Raw genomic sequence first — 20,760 nt, 5'->3', positions numbered from 1 at the left:
CTTAACCAACTGAGCCATCCAGGTGCCCCAAATAAAGTCTTTTTTAAAACTTAAGTTTTATATACACACACGAGATTATTTTGTGAGGTATAAAAATGTTCAAAAATTTTAGGTAAAAACCTGATGCATGCGTTATTCAGTAAACAAGTGAAAATTGATGTGGTACAAATTATACAGTTAAATGTGCACTAGGGAAAAAAATAAATGTGCACTAGGCATGATTTTTGTCTTGTTTTTTGATTGTGAGTGACAGCTAGAAACCCATTCAGACTGGTTGTGCTCAAAGGGAACTGAATCACTCACATAAGTGGGAAATCCAAAGGCACATCTAGCTTTGAGCAGGGCTAGATCTGAGGACTCAAATATTGCCAAGCGACTGTCCACCTGTCTCTTTCTAACTCTCTCCCACTCTGGGCTCCGAACCAGTCCTAGCACGATTTCATTCTCAAGCCGGTTTTCCTTGTACGGTGGAACAATAGCCACCATCTGCTCTGGACTGATGTCATCCTCACAGCTTGCAGGTTAGAGTATCTCTTTCCCTACTATTCCAGCAGAAGTGTCAGGGAGGGCTCTGTCTGATACCTAGCATGGGTAGGTATCATGAGCTGAAAACAGTGCCCAGAGGTGCCTGGGACACAAACTGACCCTTAGAACTAGGGGGTGTGGTCAGCCCTACCTGAGTCACCCAGACTGAAAAAGAGATTAATGGGGAGTCTTCTGTAGGGGTGGGGTCAGAGATTCAGAATGACAGAGATTCAGAATGACCAAGTTTCTAAAGCTGAATAGAATTAGTTTCGAAAGACTTCATGGTTTCTTTTGTTTAACTTCACAATACAACAGAAATTGGACCCAGGGGAAGGTCAGTAAATGGTGCTAGTGGGGTTAATGAGCCATGTACCACAGTGAATACCAAGACTGGTGGTAGAGGTCCTGGGTGACCCTACCAACGCTGGGTGGGGAGAACTTCCCTCTAGTTTTCTTACCTCTGTCCTTTTGCTCTAATTGCTGTGGATGTGCCAGGCAGCACCAAGTGGCTCTGGAGGGTGGTTCCTGCTGATGCTGGGTAAAGGTCCCTTATCCAAAGTCAAGGACTAACACAAAGGAAGAATTCCTCTGATCTCAGTCTTTAGCAAGGGTTATGGTTATGTCCCCTGGAAGAAGAAAAGCTTGGGGTGGGGTGTGTGTGTGTGGAGGGTGGAAGGGAGTGGGAGAAGTCAGAAAGCAAAAGACCCACCCTCCCTAATTGATTGGTGACAGTTTCCCTGAACTTGGAACCCCTATAACCAATCCCTACTTGGCACCGCACTTCATCTAGTGATGTCCTTATCCTTGAATTGACCTGAGTTCTGGCATGTTTGATGTTAATTCTTTACTGTCCCCAGTAGCTAGACTGGTCTACCTTTTTTTTTTTTTTTTTTTGTCAGATGGATATGTCCTTTGCTTATCTGTTTATATTAATTTTTATAGAATATGAATTCTTAGACCATGTTCATGAAAAATATATTCTAAATTTAGTTCAGCGTCTACCTTAATTGCCCATTACAAGCAGGCACTGATAAAGGCTTTTTGATGATGATTATGACTGTAAATTACACTAGAAATCAAAGGCTACCTGTTGTAATTTTGAACTGCTGCTCGTCTGGAAATGCTAACCTCCTCTCTTGTAAGTCTTTTCTTGCAAACTAGTTTCCACTGGACTCAGCTGAAACCTTTCAGTTTGATGGCCAGGAGACTTAGGTTCTAATCTCAGATTCACCAACTTCCATGTGACTCTTAACATGCCTTAGTTTCACAGTCTTCTAGTGCAAGACAGAAGAAGCTCACAGGACTTGCAGGTAGGGACGAGAAATAAAATAGAGGGGGGACACCTGGGTGGCTCAGTCGGTTAAGCATCTGCCTTCGGCTCACGTCATGATCCCAGCGTCCTGGGATGGAGTCCCGCATTGGGCTCCCTGCTCAGTGGGGAGTCCGCTTATCCCTCTCCCCCTGCTTCTGTGCTCTCTCTCAAACAAATAAAATAAAAAAGAAAGTAGATGGGGTAGATGTGGAAGGGCTTCAAAAGTAGGACACAAGGATCCTGTCAGAAGTCTCTCTCCTTCAGAGCCAGCTCTCTGAGACACACTTCTTTCTCCCTGCAAACCCAGTTCTTCCTCCAGGATCTTCAGGTTCCTGCTGTGAAGGATGAACCATCCTTCTGTATCATCTTTTGCAGAGATTCCTCTCAATGACTCCCTTTACCTCATTTTTGCCACTTGCTTCTTCTTTACAGGCCTTCAAACAGCTACTTTTCTTAGCCTGGAGATAATTTATGTTCCCATTTTGTTATTTCTAAGAGAAAGACTTAGAGGGAGGAGGAGTTCAAGATGCCTAGGGTGCCAAAGACAATTACTGAAATGAGACATGTGATAGAGTCAAATGATGAGCCCCACATGTTTCAAAGACAGAAAAGGAACAGGCAAAAATGAACTCCAGGTGAATTAAAGACCTAAAATTGTAAAACAAAACCTTCAAAATTATCTGAAGAAATATAGAATATTTTTATGATCTTAAGATAGAATTTAAAAGATCAAATTATGGGGACGCCTGGGTGTCTCAGTCAGTTGAGCGTCTGTCTTCAGCTCAGGTCATGATCCCAGGGTCCTGGGATCAAGTCCCGCATCGGGCTCCTTGCTCAGTGGGGAGCCTGCTTCTCCCTCTGCCTGCTCTGCCTGCCGCTCCCCCTGCTTGTGCTTGTTCTCTCTGACAAATAAATAAATAAAAATCTTTCAAAAATAAAAAAATTAAAAATAAAAGATCAAATTATGAAAAAGCAGAAGTTATGATAGCCAATTTTGATGAAACTGTCTATAACAAATATTAAAAACTCGTACGCAAAAGACATCTTTTTTTTTTTAAGTAGGCTTCACACCCAATGTGGGGCTTGAACTCACCACCCTGAGATGAAGAGTCACGTGCTCCACCAAATGAGCCAACCAGGGGCCCCTCAAAAGGTATCTTACATAAGGTTAAAATACAAATGACAGGGCGCCTGGGTGGCTCAGGCGTTAAGCGTCTGCCTTTGGCTTAGGTCATGATCCCAGGGTCCTGGGATCGAGCCCCGCATCTGGCTCCCTGCTCCGCGGGAAGCCTGCTTCTCCCTCTCCCACTCCCCCTGCTTGTGTTCCCTCTCTCGCTGTCTCTGTGTCAGATAAATAAATAAAATCTTTAAAAAAAATAAAATAAAATAAAAAAATAAAATACAAATGACAGATGAGGAGACAGGGAAAAGTATCTGCAACACACATGCATATCAGAAAAGGATTGGTTATCTAGCATCTGGAAAGGATTCCTATAAACTAATAATAACAAAAGAAAGATAAACAACCCAGTGGAAAAATGGACAAAAGGTATAAATAGATAATTATCAAAAGACATTCAAATAACCAATAACCACGTAAAAATCTATTCCACCTCTCCAGTACCCAGGAAAATGCAAAGTAAACTGACAATGAGATTCATTTCACATCTATTGGATTAGCAATAATTTAAAAGTCTGACCATTTAAGTGTTGGTGAGAAACTAGGACTTGCATATTCTATAAAACTGACACAACCACTTTGGAGAGCAACTTGGCAATGTTTACTCGTCTAAAATGTATGTCCTTTGATGCAGAAAGTCTATTGCCTCAGAGCAGTGTTTTCAATCCAAGAGTGGGTCAGGAAATCAATTTAGTGAGTCATGTCCAGCAGTTTACAAAAATGGAATAGAAAGGAAATAGAGTTCATATAACCTAAGTAGATATTACTTCACTAAACTTTTATTTCATATATGAAATGAGCCTTGAAAGAAAATGTATTTTGTACTATGAGTTATGGTTTTAAAAAAAAACACTCTGAAAACACTGCTTAAGAGAAACTTTCATACATAAGAACAAGGAAATTTGTTCAATGATGTTCCCTACAAGACAGTGTTTGTAATAATGAAACATTGAAAACAACATAAATGTTTTTAGTCACAAATAGAATAACAAATTGGAGTGTATTCATGTGATGGAATACCACACACAGCAGCTAAAATTAATGAATTTGGTCTACATGGATGAATTTTGAAAACAATTTTGACGGAAATAAAAATAAATGCCACAGGAAGGGGCGCTTGGGTGGCTCAGTCAGTTAAGCGTCTGCCTTTGGCTCAGGTCATGACCCCAGGGTCCTGGGATCAAGCCCCATGTCGGGCTCCCTGCTCAGTAGGGAGCCTACCTCTCCCTCTCCTACCCTCTCATGCTCTCTCTCGCTGTCTCTGTCACTATCTCTGTTTCTCTCTCTCAAATAAATAAATAAATAAATAAATAAATAAAATGAAAAAAAATGCCACATGAAACCAATTATAGTTGACCTCTGAATAACACAGGGGTTAGACCTACACAGACAAAAAACCATGTATAACTTTTTTTAAAAGATTTATCTATCTTTAGAGAGAGAGCACACGCACGTGCATGAGGAGGGGAGGAGCAGAGGGACAGGGAGAGAAATCTCAAGCGGATTCCCCACTTTTATTTTTTATCTTTAAAAAAAATAGAAAAAAATATATCTATATTTTTTAAGTAGGCTCCATACCCAACATGGAACTTGAACTCACAACCCTGAAATCAAGAATCTGATGTTTAACCCACTGAGCCACCCAGGAACCCCAAAAATCCATGTATAATTTTTGACTCCCCCCAAACTTAACTAATAGCCTACTAGTGATCAGAAGCCTTACCAAAAACATAATCAATGAATACATATTTTGTATGTTCTTTGTGTTATAGCCTGTATTCTTACAACAAAGTAAGCTGGAGAAAAGAAAATGTTATTTAGAAAATCATAAAGAAGAGAAAATACATTTACAGTACTGTACTGCATTTATTGAATAAAGCGGACCTGTGCAGTTCAAACCCATGTTGTTCAAGGTTAACTATGCATGATTTTTAAAACATTAGGGGCGCCTGGGTGGCTCAGTTGGTTAAGTGTCTGCCTTCGGCTTGGGTCATGATCTCTGGGTCCTGGGAGTCTGCTTCTTTCTCTCTCTCTCCCCCTCTGCCCCTCCCCCTGCTCATTCTCTCTCTCTCTCTCTCTCTCTCAAATAAAATCTTAAAAAAATTTTTTAGGGTGCCTGGGTGGCTCAGTTGGTTAAGCGACTGCCTTCGGCTCAGGTCATGATCCCGGAGTCCTGGGATCGAGTCCCACGTCGGGCTCCCTGCTCAGCAGGGAGTCTGCTTCTCCCTCTGACCCTACCCCCTCTTGGGCTCTCTCTCTCACTCTCTCTCTCAAATAAATAAATAAAATCTTAAAAAAAAATTTTTTTTTAAGTCCATATACTATTTGTGCAGATATATATGTATGTTCAAAGATATATATACACATTACTATATTTAATATATAATTATATATTATATTAATATGTTCATACATATGTTATATTCAATATGTAATTATGTATTATAATATATATATTCAAAGTATTAAAAGTGGACTGATATAAAGAGGATGCTCAGGAAGGGAATGAAATGGGACTTTAGGTGGTAGATACATAAATGAATGTTATAGTATTCTGTGTTCTCTTCCTTTTAAAAGATTTTTAAAAATTTTGTTTTCATAATTTCCACCCAATGTGGGGCTTGAACTCATGACCCCAAAATCAAGCGGTTCATGCTCTTTGAGCCGGCTAGGCGCCCCAACATTTTTATTTTATTTACTTTTATTTTGGGGGGATGCCTGCCTGGTTCAGTCAGTGGAGTGCACAATTCTTGATCTCAGGATCATGAGTTCAAGCCCCGTGTTGGGTGTGGAGCCTATTTAAAATATAAAATCTAGCAGAATGGCTGTAGAGTGGACCCCCAAATGTTTGTAAAATGAACACCAAATTCTGATGACTAACTAAATGACATGGGTTTTGGGAGCTCAAATCTGATTCCCATTTTCACACTTTCACATTTTTTTTTTCTTTAATTTTATTTATTTATTCATGAGAGACAGAGAGAGAGAGAGAGAGAGAGAGGCAGAGGGAGAAGCAGGCTCCCAAGGAGCAGGGAGCCCGATGCGGGACTCGATCCCAGGACCCTGAGATCATGACCTGAGCCGAAGGCAGACGCTTAACCATCTGAGCCACCCAGGCGCCCCCAACACTTTCACATTTTCAAAAGGAGTACGTAAAGGTGGTCACCATTTTGGGACATTCTAGTGGTTCCTCATATCTCTTGTCCAGATTCTTTTTTTTTTTTTTAAAGATTTTATTTATTTATTTGACAGAGAGAGAGACAGCGAGAGAGGGAACACAACAGGGGGAGTGGGAGAGGGAGAAGCAGGCCTCCCGCAGAGCAGGGAGCCTGATGTGGGGCTCGATCCCAGGACCCTGGAATCATGACCTGAGCCAAAGGCAGACGCTCAACAACTGAGCCACCCAGGCGCCCCTCTTGTCCAGATTCTTATGATAACCTTTTTGGTACCCTTAACTTCCAGTCTCTTCCTATTCTGATCCATCCTGGACACCACTCCAGAATAATTTTTATAAAACATCATCTTCATCTTGTCATTCCTTTGGGCAAAATATAGTAGGACTCTCTAATCCTTTCCAGTCAAATCTAAATCTCTAGTCTTCACACAGGAGGCCCCCAGAATGCAGCCTCACTTTAGTATTCCGAACATATCTCTTGATCATTTTATAACGTGAACTATACTAGGGCTGGAATCTTTACCTGCCTGACCTCTAACTTATTCTGAGAAATAAGAACAATGGCTGGCCTGGGGGAGATGCTCAGTAATTGTGAGGTTAATGAATAGATGAACTATTCCTAGTATATAATCATTTGTTTCAGCTAGTTTTCTTCTTGTTCTCTATATACACCAAGCTCCTATCAGCCCATCTTGTCTGCTAATACCTAATAAACAACACTTAATAGAATGTATTGCAAATTTTAATATATGTGCCCAAATACAAGGCAGTGCCTTGTTGGGCGCCTGGTGGCTCCGTCGGTTAAGTGTCTGCCTTCGGCTCAGGTCACGATCTGGGGGTTCTGGGATTGAGTCCCGCATTGGGCTCCCTGCTCAGCAGGGAGCCTGCTTCTCCCTCTGCCTCTGCCTCTCTCTCTCTCTGGTCTCTCATGAATAAATAAAAATAAAATCTTAAAAAAAAAAGCAGTGCCTTGTTTTCCCAAAGAGAACTAAAAAAAATGGTTTTCGGTTGACTTCATATATATGAATAGTCAAATGTCTACTTTTTTTTTTTTTTTTAAGATTGTATTTATTTATTTGACAGAGAGAGAGAGAGCGAGAGCAGGAACACAAGCAGGGGGAGTGGGAGGGGAAGAAGCAGGCTTCCCGCCGAGCAGGGAGCTCGATGTAGGACTCAATCCCAGGACCCTGGGATCATGACCTGAGCCGAAGGCAGACGCTTAACGACTGAGCCACCCAGGTGCCCCCAAATGTCTACTTTAAGTAGTTACCAATTTAGTGAAAATGTAAGTCTAATATTATTCAGCAACACATATTCAAAATCACATGTGAAATATTTATTTAGAGAGAATGCTTTTTCACTCAAACTTTCTAACAATTCAAATTATCAGTGCCTTCGTTATCTTTCAAGCCACTTCGTTCATCAACTAGCTCAATTTACAGATCACACCATCTGCGCATATATCCAAATTGTTTGAGTTTTTTTTAATTCATACTATGCATATATATTCCTGATATCCACAGTATAACCTCTTCCTGTTGCTTTCTGAAAGGCTTACTCACAACAAGATCTAACACTTGAAACTGTAAAGTCCTAATCCAAGAATAATTCCTTAAATCTATGTTAATTTTTTTTTTTGCCTCCTTTTTGTTTTTAAGTGATTCCATCCAGTGAGCTCTATAAGCTTGTGGAACTAGCATGAACTGGGGTGCCTGGGTGGCTCTGTCGGTTGGGCATTTGCCTTCGGCTCAGGTCATGATCCCAGAGTCCTGGGATCGAGTTCCAAATTGAGTCCCTGCTCAGCAGGGAGCCTGCTTCTCCCTCTGCCCACTCCCCACTCATTCTCTCAATCACTCTCTCTCTCTCTCAAATAAATAAATAAATAAAATCTTAAAAGAAAAAAAAGAACTAGTATCAGCTTAGGTTATTTCAGGATGCATCTTCCCCAAACCCTTTGACTAAAAACAAAATATACAAAACAGATATCATGGACTATAATAAGAGACTTTGTAAGAACACAAATTACAAGGCAACTTCTTTTCTGAAAAATTATTTGGAGAGGAAAAATAAACCTTATATTCAGGTATATAAGACATTTGTTCATTTCACAAATACTTAATGAGCACTTCTTGTGTGCCAGGCACTGTGCTAGGGACTAGAGATACAGGGACCTTAGAATCCCATGCGGAAGACAGTCATTAAATGTATAATGCCACAGCTAATTAATTATGATCATTTTAAGTACTTCTAAGGATAAGTATACCTAGCTACAAGACAGAGGAGTAATAGAGGAACCTAAGTCTGTGGGACTAAAAAATAGTTTCTCCAGCAGTGCTATTTATATACAGTGCAGCAGTAATTCATGTACCCCGTCTATCTGGGTGCAAATACTGACTCAAATCTTAAGGTTACTTAACCTCACTTTCCTCATTTATGAAGTGGAGCTAACAAAAATACCTACCCCATGAAGATTAAATGACTTAATACACATAAAGCATTAAGAAAAATGTCGCCACATGGTACTTGCTTAACAAATGCAGCTGCTATTGTCATTTCAGCAGGAACCTGAAAGACAAGCTGGGAGGAAGGGAAGAAAATCCAAGCAGGGGTGCTCAGGTGGGTCAGTCAATTAAGCGTCTGACTTCGGCTCAGGTCATAGGATCGAGCCCCACATGACACTCCCTGCTCAGCACGGAGTCTGCTTGAGATTCTCTCCCTCTGCCCCTACCCGCACTGAAGCTCACATCCTCTCTCTCTCTCTCTCAAGTAAATAAATAAAATCTTCAAAGAAAGAAAGAACGAACTCTAAGCAAAGAGCTACATGTGCAAAAGCCCAGAGCATAAAGTTGCTTGGCCTACAGTAGAACTGAGAGGCCAGTGTTTCTAAGCATAGAAAGCTAAGGGGGAAAGGATACCATGAGATATGAGATGAAGCTGAGAAGATAGGCTGAGGTCAATAATGCAAAGCCTTGTAGGTCGGGTTAAGGAATCTGAACTTTATCCTAAGAGTGAGGAAACCTGAAGGGTTTTATAAAGGGGAGTGACAAGCTTAGATTTGCAATTTTCAAAGCTTTCTCTGGCTATGGAATGGAAAACTGGTTGGAAAGAGGCCTTTGGCCTCTATTTTGTAGATGATGGGGAAACCAGTAAGGAAGTTGATTCAGTCTTCTAGATCAGAGGTGGGTGGTGGCACAGAAGAGAGAAGGAAACTGGATGACTACAGAAATAGAAGGCAGAACCAGCAAGACTTACTGGGTGTATGTTGCAGTGAGGGGGCATGGAGGGAGAGGCACTAAACAATAAACATGTATTTGAGGAAGGAAGGAGGGAAGGAAGGAATTCCTGTGTTCCTGCCATATTGTTTTACTGCATGAAATGCCTTCCCTCTACTCCATCTTTCCAGGCATAATACCTTCCCATTTCCTCCACAAAACTGTCTCTCTGATTGATCTTGTCCCCTTCTTCCCAGGAGTGTTCTAGAATTTTAGAGCTGAACATTCTTGAGATACATAATGATTGAGAGAACTTAGCCACTGCCTGAAGACAGAGATCATCTTTTAGTCAACTATCTTTTTTTTTCTTTTAAGATTTTATTTATTTATTTGACAGAGAGAGACACAGTGGGAGAGGGAACACAAGCAGGAGGAGTGGGAGAGGGAGAAGCAGGCTTCCCGCCGAGCAGGGAGCCTAATGTGGGGCTTGATCCCAAGACCCTGGGATCATGACCTGAGCTGAAGGCGGACGCTTAACAACTGAGCCACCCAGGCGCCCCTTTAGTCAACTTTCTATCCTGCCCACCTCATGTCCCCAACACTTGTAGAGATTCTCATTACAGAACACTTTCTCTGACTTCATGAGTGGTATAGTCATAAACAGCCTATGCTAACATAAAGCTCCTTGACCCATTAACCATTATATGGAGGTTTCACAACCATTTTCTTCTCGGATCTTCACAGAATCCTTATAAAATAAGTGCTATTACAGAGAAAATAAACTCAGAGCTAAAGTGACATGTCCAAGGTCACACACACTAAAGGAAATGGCAGTGCTAAGATTTGAACCTAGATCCTGTTTCCAAATGGGATGCTTTTTACAACTCTCCATGGAGGGTAAATATTCATATGCACTTGAGACATTAAACTCTCAGAGGCAGCTAAGTGCCACTTCTAAGAATCCTTCCCAGTTTCAGTAATTAATTAGTTTATTCAAGAATACTTATTGAGCACCAACGGGTGCCTGGATGGCTCAGTTGGTTAAGACTCCCACTCTTGATCTCAGCTCAGGTCTTGAGCTCAGGGTAGTTAAGTTCAAGCCCTGCGTTGGGCTCCACACTGGGGTGGAGCCTACTTTAAAAAAAAAAATAAAGAATATTTATTAAGCACCTACTACATTCTAGGAATGGCACCTAGTATTAGGGGTAAGGTACAGCAGTGAACAAGGCAAGAAGGTGCTTGCCCTGTCTAGTTCAGGGAGGGGCCCAAACAAGGAAACAAATATATAAAGTGTTAAATGCTAAGTACTATAAAGAAAATAAACGAGGTGCTGGGGGCAAATGTGTATCCTTAAAATGGGCATTACTTTGAATAGGGTGGTCAGAGAAAGCCTCTCAGAGAAGTGACATCTGAAACCGACCTTGGTCTTCAGGAGGCGCTTAACGAAAGGCATTTCCCCACAAACCTAGTTTGGAAGCCGGCGTCTAAAGCCAAAAGGCACTTAGCGTGCACAGGGGCCGCTCCCAGGCCTCCAACCCTGGCCACCTCACTGGCCCTGGACAGTTCCCGGCCTACTCCGGCCGCCACCACTAGAGGGCGCCGCGGATCTCCCCAGCGCCCAGGAGGGGCCGCGGCCCCAGGCACTGCCACACTGACACCTGGCACCCACCGCGTCAAGGCCCCGAAGCCCGGGGTACGGATGGAGGGCAAGGGCGGCGCTAGGAAGCCCTAGGGAATCGCGAGGGATCAGCAGGCCCTCAGTGAGAGGACGTCCCCACGATCACAAATCCAACCACTGCCATACGTCCTCACTGCCTCGGGGACAGCCAGTTTCCGGCGCCTTTAAATCAGGAAATACTGGCTGCGTCCAATCCTGGTCCTTCTTTCGCCACTTGGTCTTAGCGTCGATTCTTCGCCAGGGGAGCGCCAGGCCGGCCATCTACGGATACCAATCAGCACTCAGGAAAGGCGCATGCGCCCTGGAAAGAACGTGACGTACAGTGAACTGTGACCTAAAGGCGACCTCCTCTCTCCTCCCCCTCCCTCGCTGTGAAGATGGCGCTCTCCAGGGTGTGCTGGGCTCGGGCTGCTCTGTGGGGTTCGGCGGTCACCCCCGGACCTCATGTCACCCGGAAGCTGCAACTTGTTCGCTGTGGCCTGGCCTGGGGGGCCCCTCGGTGAGGGACCTGGGAGAAAGGAAAGCGTTTCTGATGTACAGGCCTTTCCAGTGGCGCAACCTTGTTTGCATGCTGTTAATTCTCAGCGTTCCACGCCCTGGCCCCGGGGTTTTTATTCTTCTGCTCAGAACTCGCACCCCGATCGCCACTGGTGATATGGCTTCCGGACCCTCACGACTCTCAGTGCCCCATATTTTCCGTATTCCCCACGTGTCCTGAACTCCTCTTTCAGCCTCCCTTTTTCGGCTTAGGTTTTACCGCTCCTTATCTGGATCCCATCTCTTTGGCCTTAGCAAGCTGTTCAAATGGTCCCTCAGGCTTTGCTCTCCCTGCAGACTCACACCACACCCGACATTCCTTCCTGCCTGATGTCTCATCTGCCCGATGTTTTTCTCGGTCTGATTGCTTATCTGTCCTTGAGCCCAAGATCTTCCTTGGATTTCAGAAGATTCAGGTCTTAGCATACATTCTCTGAGACTGGTGTTTTACATTAGTGTAAAAGGGGCTCCAGGACTGATTCCCAGACAGTCTCTTTGATCTTCCTTGTAGGTCTTCAAAGCTTCACCTTTCACCAAAGGCAGATGTGAAGAGCTTGATCTCTTATGTGGTGGCCAAGACAAAAGTGATTAATGGGAAATACCATCGTTTCTTGGGTCGTCATTTCCCCCGCTTCTATGTCCTGTACACAGTCTTCATGAAAGGTAAAACCAAAACAGAAATCCCTTGAATCCTTTCGTGGGCAATGTCAAAGAGTTTAGAATAAGTAAGATTACTTGCATGTTCTGCTGTGTGGTGTGAGCTGGTGTGTTTTCTGTTTCATAAATGCTTGAGGGTTAAATTAGTTCTAAGTTAGCACTTCTGGAGAATGTGTCTAGAAAAGTATCATGACAATTTCTGACAACATCCATGGGGGAATATAGGTATTTTTGCATTTTTCTTAACGACACACAGCTGACTATTGTAGAAATTCTTTGACATGCACAAGGCCAGGCATCTATATGGCTTCACAGACCTGCCCTGTGATTTATCAGTTGACTTGGCCCGTAAGAAAATGTGGTCTAATGCTTGTCACATATCTGTCCTAGATAGCATATCGTGGAAACAGCACTACATATACTTATTTTCTGAATGTTTTCATTCAGATCAGAGCTGTGCTAGTTACTAGAAGATGGTATAATGACAGGTGTCCACTCTGGTGCCAGACTGCCTGGGTTCACATCCCAGCTTGTCACTGGCTGTGTGACTGGACTAGTTATTTAACCTCTCTGTCCCTTGGTTTTCTCATCTGCAAAATATGGAAAATAATAGGACCTACCCCATTAATCACATAGTTGTGAAAATTAAATAAATACATCAATACATGTAAAGTACTTATGGCCTGATCATAGTATGTGCTCAATAAACTTATCTATAACTATTATTGTACTCTATACTTTTGTTATAACAGCAATTACAATAAACTACCATGTTGTTAGCTGTGAATATTATCATGATTATTACTAGCTTCGTGGACTTGCAAAATCTAAAGTAGAAATAGAACGGCTGCTTTGTCTACCACGTTTATAACTGGGATTAAATGAGAAAAGGGTCTGGAAAAGTATTTTGGTTGGTTTGTTTTTAAGCTTTTTTTTTTTTTTTTAAGATTTTTATTTAGTTTTGAGAGAGAGAGCACAAGCAGGGGGTGGGGCAGGCAGAGGGAGAAGCAGGCTCCCCACTGAGGAGGGAGCTCGCAGCAGGGCTGGAACCCAGCACCCTGGGATCATGATCTGAGCCAAAGGCAGAACGCTTAACTGACTGAGCCACCCACCCCGGCGTCCCTGTTTTTAAACTTTTAATTATAGAAAATTTTTAATGTACACAAAAATAGAATAATATGAATTTTCATGTACTCAACCTCACTTTAGCAGTTATCAACTCGTTGCCACCAGTCTCCTTTCATTTATACACTTGCCTTCTCCTGTATTATTTTGAAGCCAACCTAGATATTATATAATTTCATTCATAAATATGAAAGCATTTTTAAAAAGTAAAGCCTTAGGTAAAATGTGAGAATTATCATCAGATGAACAAAGAAAATGCAATAGTAGAAATATGTTGAATTACAGTATTTCTGAAAGTGTTCTAGAAAGGAGATAAGGTAATATCTCGTTGGAGACTACATAAGGTTAATTGAGCAAGATTTCCTGAGGTTAGTGAGTCTTTGAATTTTTATTTTAAAGAGGGAGTGAGTAGTGAACCAGAAGAAGGAGAGCATCCCATAGTAGATCACAGAAGGCCAACTTGGCTGGCAGAGAGGTGATGTGCTGGGGGGATAAAGAATGAGAAGAGAGATATAGGTTGGCCTCAGAAGAGTTTCAAATGTCCTAATTTAGAGCTCTGATTTAGAGTAGTGTCGGGGAGGGACTAATATGTGTGTTGTGGGTAAACATGGAGTTGGAAGCTGTGGTAAGATTCAAACTGGGATAACGTCACACTCTGTCCTCTACTTTAATGAGGCAGGATTGCAGATGATATGGGCTGATGCCAAAAAGGCTAGAAGAATAAAGACAAATATGTGGAAGCACAATATAAAGTTTCATCAACTTCCATACCGGGAGATGGAGCATTTGAGACAGGTATGGGCCAGGGGCAGAGATCAGAAGTCCATGGTGAGGTAACTCAAGTTAACCAAGATCTCAAGCTTTTTTCTTTCCTATCTTGTTCACCCCTGATCAACCTTTTCCCCTCCAATATGAGATCAAAGTATTGAACTAAATGAGAGCATCAGGTTATTTGTCAGAACTGGGTTTATTCAGAGTTGTAGCCCTCTGTAACAGAGCTCCATAGAGATTCTGGCATACTTTTTGAATAAAAGTTGTGTATACTAAAACCCAGTTCATTTCTGAATATATAAAAATCTGCAAGGATCCAAAAGGCAGCAGGAAAGTAGCATTTGGTGGTGACTTGATGGATAGTTTTGAAGCTGAGAGTGAGAACCTAGGACCCATTCGGCATATCAAGAAGAATTTGTTGAGGGATTTGGTATAGTGTCAGGTCCCGTACTAGACATTATTTGGGATACAAAAATGAACAAATCAGGGCTTCTGTCCTCAAGGAACTTACCAACTAGAAGTAGATAGAAATAACCTTGACCCTTCTCTGGGCTGCAATAGAAGTTTACTGCACAGTGTGGGGGAGGGATTGTTCATTGTATTAAGAACTTGGGTTAAAACTGCGTCTGTCTTTATTTCTGCTTAGTTCCGTCGAGACGTCACCAAGTGTCTTTTCCTAGGTATTATTTCCATTCCACCCTTTGCCAACTACCTGGTCTTCCTGCTAATGTGAGTACAGATTTCTGTTTTCCCAGCATATTGAAGAAACAGATTTTTTTTTTAAGATTATTTATTTATTTATTTGACAGAGAGACAGCAAGAGAGGGAACACAAGCAAAAGGATTGGGAGAGGGAGAAGCAGGCTCCCCGCTGAGCAGGGAGCCCAATGTGGGGCTCGATCCCAGGACCCCAGGATCATGACCTGAGCCAAAGGCAGACGCCTAATGACTGAGCCGACCAGGCGCCCCGAAACATAGATGTTTTTTAAATTAAAAATTATTTAAAGAACTTTCCGTTTCAGAAGTAGGCAGAGATTATCACACTTCCTGCTCCAATCTTCTAATTAGCCACTCAGTAATTATTCCTGGGTCAGCTGTAGGTGCAGGTAGCTTAGACTTTTCATGTCTCTTAGCTGCCCCTGTGTGATGTGAGATAATATTATGACCTTTTCCATCATCCCTAGAGGCAGCAGCCGACTCCCTGAGAAGCATAGCCATTTGGGAGAATCTTTTGTTTCAGGAGAGAAATGCATTTCATATTCTGATAACATAAATTTTTATTATTTTATTTTGTATCCAAAGATGACTATTTTATTTTATTTTATTTTTATTTTATTTTAGGTATGTATTTTAAAGATTTTATTTACTTGAGAGAGAGAGAGAGAGCAAGAGAGCATGAGCTGGGGGAGAGGCAGATGGAGAGGGAGAGGCAGACTCCCCGCTGAGCAGGGATTCCCCATGTGGGACTCGATCCCAGGACCCTGAGATCATGACCTGAATGAACCAAAGGCAGACGCTTAACCAACTGAGCCACCCAGGCGCCCCAATTTTATTTATTTATTTTAATTAATTTATTTATTTTGAGAGAGAGATAGCAAGAACGGGTGAGCATGGCGGGGAGGGGTAGAGGGAGAATCTCAAGCAGACTCCCCGCTGAGCATGGAGCCCAGCAGGGGAATCGATCCCATGACTCTTAAGATCATGACCTGAGCCGAAATCAAGAGTCGGACCCTTAACCGACTGAGCCACCCAGGTGCCCCCAAAGATGACACTTTTAAACTGTGATCTTGCTTGTTATTTTAGTTATCTGTTGCTGTATAACAAACAGTCTTGAAGCTTAGTAGTTTTTCATGGTTTTATGGGTCAGGAAATCGGGCAGGGTTCAGGTGGGTGACTGATTTTTCTCTTCCATGTGGTGTTGACAGAAGTCCCTCAGGCTTATTTAGCTGACGAAGGGACTAATCTGGATGGTCTAAGGTCACTCTCATGTCTGGTGCCTTAGTGGGGATGGCTGGAAGGCTGGAGCTCTGAGTTAGAGTACCTACAGGTGACCTCTTTAATATGGTGGCCTCAGAGTAATGGGACTTCTTACATGGCAGCTCAGGGCTCCAGGGGTGAGTGTTTCAGCAAATAAGAATCTGCTTGGCCTTTTATAACCTAGCCTCAGAGGTCACAAAGACTCACTGCACTCTCTTTTATTGGTTGAATCAGTCACCCAGATTTAAAAAGTAAGGGGACAAATCGCTTCTCAGCCTTTTGACTAAGATCAAGTGTAAAAAGTAAGGGGACATAGACCTTACTTCTCAATAAGAGCAATGTCAAGAGAGTTGCGGCCATGCTTTTTTTTTTTTTTTTTTTTAAAGATTTTATTTATTTATTTGACAGAGAGAGACACAGCGAGAGAGGGAACACAAGCAGGGGGAGTGGGAGAGGGAGAAGCAGGCTCCCTGCCAAGGAGAGTCTGATGCAGGACTCGATCCCAGAACTCCAGGATCATGACGTGAGCTGAAGGCAGTCGCTTAACCGACTGAGCCACCCAGGCGCCCCGCTGCATCTCCAAGGATTTTATTTTTATTTATTTTTAATTTTTTTAAAGATTTTATTTATTTCACAGAGAGAGAGGGAACACAAGCAGGGGGAGTGGGAGAGGGAGAAGCAGGCTCCCCGCCGAGCAGGGAGCCCGATGCAGGACTCGATCCCAGGACCCCGGGATCGTGACCTGAGCCGAAGGCAGACGCTTAACCGACTGAGCCACCCAGGCGTCCGCGGCCATGCTTTTAAACCACCACACATGTAGAAAAATGGATTAAAAAACACATTTGCCCTGAACATTTTATATATACATACAGACTGTGCCACAGTTTGAGGTTGTCAGCATCACATACGATGAGTGGCTCCGTCTGCCGCTCTCTCCAACTCTGTCCAAAAAGATGTTCTTCAAATGCTTTAATTCAAATGAAGTCATTTTATCTAATTACTACACGTGAGGCTGTCCCACTGCTGCTTCCTTTCACAGACCCTCAGTAATGTTGCCTGAAATTGTGCTTCAGTGTATCTTTAAACCTCGGTCTGAGACTCATTTACAGAAAAGAACAGTGAGGTAGGGAAGTCATGTCTCCATCTCTTCTTCCTAGTGTTCATGTCCGCCAAACGCTTTCTTGGATCACTTAGAAAGATGCCGGTTTCAGCAAGTGACATTGTGATTCCTTTTCCTTTCAGGTACCTGTTTCCTAGGCAGCTACTGATCCAACATTTCTGGACCCCAAAGCAACAAATTGATTTCTTAGATATCTATCATGCTCTCCGGAAGCAGTCCCACCCAGAAATCCTTTGTTATTTAGAAAAGGTTATCCCTCTCGTTTCTGATGCAGGACTCCGGGGGCATATGACGGAGCTGTGCACCAAGGTATTCCTCCAGCTAACCCTTCCTGCAAACTCCGACTCTTGTGAGAAACTAGGGAAAAGGGCCAGGCAGGACCTTCCTAACCTCTACCAATCTCTCACCTCTCCCAAGATACAGCATGGTACCCACCCAGCAATACATGATATCCTGGCTCTGAGAGAGTGTTTCTCTAACCATCCCCTGGGCATGAAGCAACTCCATGCTTTGCAAATGGTGAGCACTTTGTGGCTTTCTGTGTCCCGCAGCCTCACCTTGCCTCAGGTCTTGCGTGTGGTAATAACTATGTTGACTTTCTCCTCCCGTGTTGATGTGTTACAGAAAGCCTTGAGCCGAGCCATGCTTCTCACGCCTTATCTGCCTTCTTTCTTGTTGAGACACCGTTTAAGGACTCATACCACTGTAATTCACCAACTGGACAAAGCTTTGGCAAAGCTGGGGATTGGCCAGCTGTCTCCTCAGGAGGTGAAATCGGTAAGAACTTACCGCGATATCAACCCTCAGTCCTTGGTGGGCTTTTGAGCGCACGGGGCTGGGAGCTTACAGAGAGCTCCCTGTTTTGCTTGTTAGAACAAAGCCCAAACTCTTTATTCTTTCACCTCATTTCTGTGTCTTTTTTCTCAGTGAACTTAACTCACGGAAAAGGAATTGCCCATAGTAATTTTGGTTTATGTTTCTTTTCTTTTGGCCCTTCAAAAACCGAGGACACTATTCTTTAGACCTACTGTTTTTGATTATATAGGCCTCTTTGCTTGTCTGTCGTAGTTCAGATTGCTATAGAGAAAGGTTTCTTGTGGGCATGGAGTTGTAGCTTATTTAAAGGAGATTTTGAATTATTTGTGGGCTTACAGTTCATGGGGATATTTGCTATGTGATTATTGAGGACTGTTCCTCTTCTGAGTGATACAGGCTTGTTATCTTCGTGGCCTGAATTCTACCCATATTGCTGAAGAGAGGTGTCGAACTTGGCTGGGAGAGTGGCTACAGATTTCCTGCAGCCTGAAAGGTAAGACACATGTGGCTATGCCACTAAATCCAAAGTATTTTTCTGTTTGATTCTAAGATTATTTTGGAGTTGATTATTGAGTACCATGAGACCCTTATTTAATATATATGTCTAATTGAAAGGGCATAAACTCATTTGCCTACAGGGGCTAAGCAGGTAATGAAGTGGACTCTGCAAGACAGGAGGGAGTAGTGAGGATTGTGGGAGCCCAAAGCAGCACGCATGCCGGCCTGAAGCAGTCTCTCAGCCCCAGCACTATTGATGCTAATGTCCTGAGCACTAGAGGATCTCTAGCAGGATCCCTGGTCTCTGCCCGCTAGATGCCAGCAGCATCCTCCACGCCAGTTCTGACAACCAAAAATGTCTCCAAACATTGCCGGATGTCCAGTGGGGCAGAGGAGAACAGAATTATCCCAGTTGAGAAGCACTAGTCTAAAGGCATTCAAATTCAGAACAAAAACACTCAGTTGGCTAAATAAAAAGACCCGGGGGTGGGTATTAGGCCTGTGGGGCTCTTGTTGGAACCTTTGGCTAGGCCTTGATGTTTTCTAAGCCTGTGAATATCAGGGTAGGCCTACTAATCTCCTTGGAGCCAAGAAATGTTTCCAGAGCAGCAGCTCCTACCAGAAGAATCCCAAGGGTGATTAGTATCATTACCGTCTCTGAAGTTTCTGCCGCACCCCTTAAGAGTCAAGAAAGGAGGATGAGTGGAAAGGAGTATCTGGTGGAAGGAAAGGAAAGCATACGTGCAGGGACTGGAACGAAGCAGGGGAACTTTGAGAACAGTAACCTCTTGACGTCACGCCTCTGCACTTGGCTTCCCGCCTCTAGTATCACGCCCCGTCGATCAAGGCAGTTAGCAGGCTAACTGTTCCCTGGCCAGGCCATTAACACTGATGGTGTTTACAGAAGCTGAGCTGTCCCTCTTGCTACACAACGTGGTCCTGCTTTCCGTCAACTACACCGGGACAAGGCGCTGAGCGAACGCGGGGCCGATGGCATGTCCTGCGGCCACAGAGTGCAGCAGCGTGGCACCTACCCGCACCGGTCAGCCGGGGCTCTGCGTGCGCTGGTAGGTGCGCCCGAGGCGGGGGACAGGTGCTACAGGCTTCCCAGCGCGGCCGCCGCGCTGGAGCTGGGACTGAAACAAGCCCTCTTAGCAGAGGCGGCCCGCGTGAGCTGGCGTCCCGACTTCCTCCGAGTCAGCCGCGGCGGCTGGCGGCCTCTGCTGGGCCTCCATGGTGGTGGTTTCAGTTCAGAGCCTAGGAAGGGAGCTTGTGCCCCGGGTGAAAAGCCTCATCTGGCCCTGGCTCACCCACTGGCGTAGTCTTGGAGCTGCGTTTTTGTTACAGTTTCTGGCTGGTGAGGGCAACGGCACTGTTGAAATTGGAGCATTTACGTCTATGCGTGTCCTTCGATGCTGCCCTCAATCCTTCTTGTGATGACCAAAATAGGTTTTTGTTTTCTGGGGTTTTGTTTTTGGTCCCCTCACTGGGTTAACCACTCCCTTTCCTTTCCAAATCTTTGACCCATCTTTTTTTTTTTTTTAAGCAAATATTCATTTATATGGGGATTTTCTAATGGAAAAGATAAAAGGAAACACAAGGGCTCCTTGTCCCTTCCCGCGTTTATAGCCTTCACCCCCCTCCATCTTAATTCCTGCGCTGTGGTGCAGCCCCTAAGGAGCTTCAGCTCTGCTACCCCTACTGCGCTGCGGCAGGCCAGCTCTAACGGGACAGTGGCCGCCTTCTCTGGGCCACGGATTAAGCCTCCGAGGTACTAATCACTGCCCCGCCTGGGAGACCGGAGAGGCCTGCAGTGTGAGTAAGTTGGGGTTAGCTTTTGTCTGTGTACATCATTGACCTGTAGTAACTTACTGTAAATGCATGAAGCACTGTTTTAAATCCAAGTAAAGACTGCCTGAAACCAGTTGCTGGAAATGACTTATGCATACTCTAATTATTTTGCTAAAGCTCCTTTGACAAGACTGACAAATCTAACTAATGGGGGAGGTAGGTGGTTGGAATAGAAGCTTCTGATGGGATGGAAGTTCTGAGGGATCTGATTTGACGTTGATCCTCTTTGCTGGACTTTAAGATGGTAAAAAGGAATAGAGAATTTGGAATTAACAATTGAGCCCCCAGAGTAGGGACTACAGAAAGGGAGAAGCTCCAACAGGGCAG

The 20,760-nt window shown here is 43.7% G+C and overlaps 1 protein-coding gene across 3 annotated transcripts; it reads left to right on the top strand.

Annotated features, from left to right (window-relative positions):
- The first annotated feature begins 11,427 nt into the window (after nt 1-11,427).
- LETMD1 (LETM1 domain containing 1) lies at nt 11,428-20,669 on the top strand. 3 transcript variants are annotated; one of them, XM_035002659.1, is made up of 9 exons: nt 11,429-11,581; nt 12,131-12,282; nt 14,081-14,196; nt 14,819-14,901; nt 17,391-17,577; nt 17,686-17,787; nt 17,893-18,045; nt 18,481-18,577; nt 19,487-20,669. In XM_035002659.1, exons 1-9 carry the CDS (start codon nt 11,460-11,462, stop codon nt 19,555-19,557), a joined length of 1,083 nt encoding a protein of 360 aa, XP_034858550.1. In that variant the 5' UTR covers nt 11,429-11,459; the 3' UTR covers nt 19,558-20,669. The 3 variants fall into 3 exon arrangements, with proteins under 3 accessions (XP_034858552.1, XP_034858550.1, XP_034858551.1); XM_035002660.1 differs by lacking the exon at nt 19,487-20,669 and adding an exon at nt 18,723-19,476 and having other exon boundaries at nt 11,447-11,581; XM_035002661.1 differs by lacking the exons at nt 14,081-14,196; nt 17,391-17,577 and having other exon boundaries at nt 11,428-11,581.
- Nucleotides 20,670-20,760: the final 91 nt, after the last annotated feature.

Source organism: Mirounga leonina, unplaced genomic scaffold (assembly GCF_011800145.1).
Source record: "Mirounga leonina isolate KUSES-001 unplaced genomic scaffold, KU_Mleo_1.0 Mir_126, whole genome shotgun sequence".
Lineage (NCBI taxonomy): Eukaryota > Metazoa > Chordata > Mammalia > Carnivora > Phocidae > Mirounga > Mirounga leonina.
Note: the sequence above shows the minus strand (reverse complement) of the source record. Positions and strands in the feature narration are given on the sequence as shown.